At 47.2% G+C, this 6,525-nt stretch overlaps 1 protein-coding gene across 3 annotated transcripts; it reads left to right on the plus strand.

Moving 5' to 3' along the window:
• Nucleotides 1-1,396: 1,396 nt before the first annotated feature.
• LOC133156437 (loricrin-like) lies at nt 1,397-5,857 on the plus strand. Of its 3 annotated transcripts, none has more exons than XM_061282142.1 (9): nt 1,397-1,835; nt 1,900-2,018; nt 2,544-2,647; nt 2,727-2,901; nt 3,027-3,144; nt 3,218-3,303; nt 4,063-4,691; nt 4,782-5,684; nt 5,751-5,857. In XM_061282142.1, exons 1-9 carry the CDS (start codon nt 1,449-1,451, stop codon nt 5,810-5,812), a joined length of 2,583 nt encoding a protein of 860 aa, XP_061138126.1. In that variant the 5' UTR covers nt 1,397-1,448; the 3' UTR covers nt 5,813-5,857. The 3 variants fall into 3 exon arrangements, with proteins under 3 accessions (XP_061138126.1, XP_061138127.1, XP_061138125.1); XM_061282143.1 differs by having other exon boundaries at nt 4,866-5,684; XM_061282141.1 differs by having other exon boundaries at nt 4,063-5,684.
• Nucleotides 5,858-6,525: the final 668 nt, after the last annotated feature.

The raw sequence follows: 6,525 nt of genomic DNA on the forward strand, positions 1-6,525 counted from the left end.
CGCACTGGATGATTTTATAAGGTGTGGGTCATGTTGACATCATAGCACAACGAGAGCCAAACAATGCTGAGTTTAGGTTTAAAAAAATCTACACAATCGTTAGTAGACATGAATATGGTGTCGACCCCCTGGACAATCACTCAACATATAAATACAATGCCATCATGTTTTTGAGAAATTACATAATATAAACCTTTGGCAGGTCTGGATGACCGGTGACTGCAAAGGTCACGCTATCTGCGTTCACCAAGCTTTGACAAAATAAACACTCTTATCTCCCAGCCCATTGTGCCACAGATGGAATTGTGGAGTACAATATTTCCGAATTCAATCACACTTTGACATAACTGCGATCACTAGATGCCCCACTTTGGTATGAATGCTGTTTGGCTAGTTGTGATTTGTTGTCGAAAGCATTCACTAGTTATGCAATTCAGCTGACTTGGCAATCATTCCATCCGTCCGTTGTCGGGCAATTGTCCACACAAGGGCTGTGGGTGTGCTTTAAAAAGAGTGATTCCACGCAAACATTATCATTGGCTTGTTTGAGGCCTCTCTCAAATCAACGTAATTTAACGAGTGTCGTAAAAGGGTGAATCTTATACCCTGGATTTCTTCCAAGCAAGACTCCTTCAAATCAAAGCATCCAAGGTGCTCATTTGAGTACTGTAACACTACGTATTTCCTGTACTGAATGTTTTCCCTGTAATTGTAATATACAAATACAGTTGTTGGCACACTGATCAAGCGTTGCATAAAATATTCATTTCATATTACTAGTGGTGCTGAACGTTTCTTTCAAAAAATCAAACTGATACTGAAAGCTAATGAATTCCAAATTGATCTCTTGGCTGTTACGGTGCTTCCTTTTTATGTCAAACTGACGACATGGGAAGCTGTTTGGATGTTCTCATTTTCTAACTTTCATGGGTCCCAGGTATAGTGCTGGGGTTCAACATCGATTGGCACAAATGTACTTTGGCAAAAGGCAGTGTGTAACATGTTCTGTGAAGGGCAGGTGGCCCTAACCCACTGTCAACATAACCTTTCGGTGACCGCCATCTTCTCAGTACATTATTGAGTTTGAGTTTGAGTTTGGGTTTTATTCACGCAATATCCAAGACATACAACATGAAACAACAAACAGTAATTACGGATGCGTGAAAGGTTATTCATACCCTTCACTACTTTGGGTTCTGGTTTAATCATTTGTCAAGATTTGTCTACGACCACTTTCTAGCGTTATGCAACTGACTGGCACGATTTCAATTCCAAGCCAAGCAGAGATCAGCACCACAATCGAAACGCAGCGCCACGCAGCTGGATTGGCTGACACCCTCCGTTATCTGCTGTCGTGGGAGGCAAATACAAGGCGTGCTTATAAAAACAGGAAAGCGCGCCTCTTGTCCTTACAGCATCTGGTGGGGATCACTGTTTGCTGTGGGTCCATGAGAATGAAGCACACCGCTGCGTGCCTTGCGGCACTGGCCCTGCTCGGCAGCGTCTGCATCGGATTTCAGGTGCCCCATGATGAGGAGCAGGCCAAGCATGTACTTGAGAGGCCGCTCACCTGGAGCTACCCTGAAGGGCCCACGAATCCGGTCGCGCCTGTGCCCGATTTCGAGCTCCGGCACCCCGTCCCTGCAGCAACCGTTTCAGTGGAGTGCGGAGAGAGGCAAGCGCGCGTGGAGGTCCAGTTGGACTTTTTTGGAATAGGCCAGTTCATCAAGCCCTCTGACCTGACGCTGGGTCCTTGTGGCGCAGTGGCTGAGGACACTCAAGCCCATGTGCTGATATTCCAGCCTGAGCTGCAAGACTGCGGTAGCATTTCGCGAGTAAGCCAAACAAGCGTCCTTCTTTTCAATACTACATTGTCTCACTTTTGTGCCCCTTCTGCAGACGACAGACGATGCTCTCATCTACACTTTTTCTCTCAACTATAACCCCACAAGGCTGGGTGAATCCCCTGTTGTGAGGACCAACGAAGCTGCCGTGATTGTGGAATGTCACTACCCAAGGTGACACATTATTTTCTTGGGGAAATCCTGCCATCATTCACAGGGGGAATGATAGAAAGATGTAAACAATCAAAACTGTGTTTCAATGTGAGCGTATATAATGAAGTGCAGAATTGCACCTTTTATTTAGGCATGTTCCAAAATGTTGCTCTTTGCTTTCGTTTCTCCAGCTGACTGTGAGTTGGATGTATGGTAAAACCAGGACAGACGTAGACAAACAAGCATTTACACTTATATTTACACAAAGCATAGTTTTCAAAAACATAAACTGTATGGTTTGGGGGGACGTGAAAGACGTTTGGCTACCCAGAAAGAACCCAAGTAAGCAATTGGACCCAGAACCCTTCGACTGTTTTGCCACCATCATCCTGAAAATATTATTTTGCACAATAACGCTATCTAAGTAACAAACATTTCAACCAACTACAAAGTGCAACACAGCAAAACAACTCCAAAATGGGTCATTTTTAAATAAACAAAACTCGTAGTCCTATCCCAGCTTTGACCCCCTGTTTAAACCTTCAGGCACCACAACGTGAGCAGCCTCCCACTCGACCCACAATGGATACCATTCTCTGCAGTCAGGGTTGCAGAGGAGTTCTTATACTTCACTCTTACCCTGAGGACCGGTGAGTACCGCATCTGTTTTCCTTTTCCATTACCCTGTCGGCTTTCGACACGTTGACCTAATTTGATCACTCCTCACAGACGACTGGATGTACGAGAGGCCTCGTTACCAGTACTACCTGGGAGACATGATCCGTATCGAGGCCTCCGTCAGGCAGTACCACCACGTGCCCCTACGCGTTTTTGTGGAAAGCTGTACGGCTACCCTCTCGCCCGATATGAATTCCAGCCCAAGATATACCTTCCTTGAACAGGGGTGAGGAACTTGCAACCAAAAGACACAAATTAAACATACCAGTCATCATTCAAGAACCCTACCCCTTAACCTCTTGAACTCAGGGGACTGTAATTTCCTCTTGACTCAGCTTCGCTTGCACGCAGGTGTTTAATTGACGCGAGGATCACAGGCGCAGAGTCCAGGTTCATGCAACGAACAGCAGAGAACATGCTCCAGTTCCAGTTTGAGGCATTCAGGTTCCAGGGTGCAGACAGCGGCATGGTTAGCGCCTCTTCAAAACAGCGCTACTGGATTTTTAGAGGCGGAACTAAACATCCATCGATGCTTCCGACAGCTTTACATTACCTGCCACTTGAGAGCCACGTCGAACGGCCACGACATTGATTCTGAACACAGGGCCTGCTCCCACATACAGAACGGGTGAGTGATGAGAGAGGAAGACACCGTCAGACAGCTGCCTTTTAGTAATTTAGATTAAATTATATCGAAATTATAGTCATGTTAAATTATAGTTAACATTTTCTAATGTAGAAATTTCTCATAAATGTTTAAACAATTCCGTAAATAATAATTAATAAAAAATAAATTAATAAACAATATATTAATAAATTCCATAAACAATAATAATAAATAATAATAATTTCAAATAGGTAAATGAATAATTTAATCCATAAAATATTCCCTGGTTTCCTTGAATAGTGGGGGTTCACTGTACTGTATTCATATTTTTTTGCGGAAACCTGAAAATCCTCAGGTCAAAGCTGAAGACCTCATCAATTCACTATATTCCCATTTTTTTGTATCACTTTAGAAGGCCACAAGATGACACCAAAGTCCTGATTTACAGGAAAGTAGTAAGCGGTGTCAAAGATACAGTACAGTGGTGTCTTGAGATACAAGTTACGCAACTTAAAAAAAGCAATAGAAGTACAGAATGGTGGCAGTAAACTTAACTCAGCAAATAGTGGGTGTTTAATGTGACTATTTTCATTTCATGAGATGGTGAATTGCGCATCTTAGCAAGCTGTAAACTACAATTATTATCTTTCAAAGAAATAATATCATTCATTGTGAATGAACAGGGCAAAATGTGTGAATTTTACTTGAAGAATGGAACTACTAAAAGAAATATTTTCCATACTATTCTCACTCATTGACCGTTTTTATTTCCTGGTGCAGCTGGAGGGAGGCCAGTGGCGTGGATTCAGCATGCTCCTCCTGTAATGGCCTTGATGGAAATCAACAACCAGGCAACCCTTGGAACCCTGGTGACCCTCATCAAGGCGGAGGAGGCGGCTCTCAAACAGGAGGCATTGGCTGGACCACCGGTGGTGGAGGCGGCTCTCAAACAGGAGGTGGTTCTCAAACAGGAGGCATTGGCTGGACCACCGGTGGTGGAGGCGGCACTCAAACAGGAGGCGGCTGGACCACCGGTGGTGGAGGCGGCTCTCGAACAGGAGGCGGCTCTCAAACTGGAGGCGGCTGGACCACCGGTGGTGGAGGCGGTTCTCAAACAGGAGGCGGCCGGACCACCGGTGGTGGAGGCGGCTCTCGAACAGGAGGCGACTCTCAAACTGGAGGCATTGGCTGGACCACCGGTGGTGGAGGCAGCTCTCAAACAGGAGGCGGCTGGACCACCGGTGGTGGAGGCGGCTCTCAAACAGGAGGTGGCTCTCAAACAGGAGGCGGCTGGACCACCAGTGGTGGAGGCGGCTCTCAAACAGGAGGCAACTCTCAAACTGAAGGCACTGGCTGGACCACCGGTGGTGGAGGCGGCTCTCAAACAGGAGGTGGCTCTCAAACAGGAGGCATTGGCTGGACGACCGGTGGTGGAGGCAGTTCTCAAGCAGGAGGTGGCTCTCAAACAGGAGGCATTGGCTGGACCACCGGTGGTGGAGGCGGCTCTCAAACAGGAGGCGGCCGGACCACTGGTGGTGGAGGCGGCTCTCAAACAGGAGGCGGCCGGACCACCGGTGGTGGAGGCGGCTCTCAAACAGGAGGCATTGGCTGGACCACCGGTGGTGGAGGCGGCTCTCAAACAGGAGGCGGCTGGACCACCAGTGGTGGAGGCGGCTCTCAAACAGGAGGTGGCTCTCAAACAGGAGGCGGCTGGACCACCGGTGGTGGAGGCGGCTCTCGAACAGGAGGCGGCTCTCAAACAGGAGGCGGCTCTCAAACAGGAGGCGGCTGGACCACCAGTGGTGGAGGCGGCTCTCGAACAGGAGGCGACTCTCAAACTGGAGGCATTGGCTGGACCACCGGTGGTGGAGGCGGCACTCAAACAGGAGGCGGCTGGACCACCGGTGGTGGAGGCGGCTCTCGAACAGGAGGCGGCTCTCAAACTGGAGGCGGCTGGACCACCGGTGGTGGAGGCGGTTCTCAAACAGGAGGCAGCTGGACCACCGGTGGTGGAGGCGGCTCTCAAACAGGAGGCGGCTGGACCACCGGTCGTGGAGGCGGCTCTCAAACAGGTGGCGGCGGAAGTGGTGGAAGTGGCGGTGGCAATGACGGTGGCGGTGGAGGAAATCAACCAAGGGAACAAACCTGGACCACTGGCTCCACTGGACATACCAACACAGGCACTTCCTGGGCTACTGTCACTAACATTGGTGGAGGAACCTCTGGAACGGGCATCTGGCTAAAGACTGGAAGAGGCAAAGACGAACCAGAAAAACAAACTGTTACTTGGAACCCCACTGGTCCCGGACAAAGTGGCGCAAGCACTACTTGGACCGTAACCAGCTCAACTGGTAGCAGTACAAGGGGTGAAAGAAAGAGGCGTTCGGTGAAATCAGATCAAGGTATGTATTTCAGTTTGACTTGAAAGTGCTTGATATTGATATGTGATACACCTATTCTATTTTCAGTTTATGAATGGAGAGGTGATGTCACACTGGGTCCCTTCGAAATTGCAGAGAAAGTCGTTTGAAGTCAACATTCCAACGTGGCGATGGAAATAAACATTCTGATTGGATCATGGCTGACTGGATGTTATTCCCCGCACAACAATTCTCCTTCCTAATGCCTCCATTAAAGTAATATATAAAAAAGCTCGAAATTTAACATAGGTGACGGGAAGTGGCAAATATTTCCGTACACAAATTGTCACATATTTTGCCTTGCCGCTGTGTAATGATATGAATATTTTTTATTCCCATGTCAGGGAGTTGAATGGCAATAAAATTGCAATTTTGTGAAATGCTGGTGTCATGATCTCCACAAGACCACCCAACACAGTCTCTTAATCGAACCTGCTTACATTGTGGCAAGTACCAATAAATAAAGGAGGACGCGACAACTCAGTGCAAGTGTTTTAATAAAGATTAAACGACATGTTTGAGTAATCTATGAAGTAATTTGAACCACAATTAATTCAAACATTCAATTTAATTTAAACATTTAAAGTAATTTAAACAGAGCACTGGGAAGAAACGCAGGGGGGTGAAGGGGAGAACATGCAAACTCCACGCAGGAAGGCCAAAGTCGGAATCTATCCGTGCACCTCTGAACTGTGAGCTGGACGTGCTCACCAGTGCACTGCCGCCCTGCAATTTAAACATTAATGTAAAATAATTTTAACTGTTCATAATGTCAACATTGCTATTTGGTGGTCATTTCTGACTTCTTACTGCTACTACTAGG

The sequence above is a fragment of the Syngnathus typhle genome, linkage group LG7, assembly GCF_033458585.1.
Source record: "Syngnathus typhle isolate RoL2023-S1 ecotype Sweden linkage group LG7, RoL_Styp_1.0, whole genome shotgun sequence".
In the NCBI taxonomy this organism is placed as follows: domain Eukaryota; kingdom Metazoa; phylum Chordata; class Actinopteri; order Syngnathiformes; family Syngnathidae; genus Syngnathus; species Syngnathus typhle.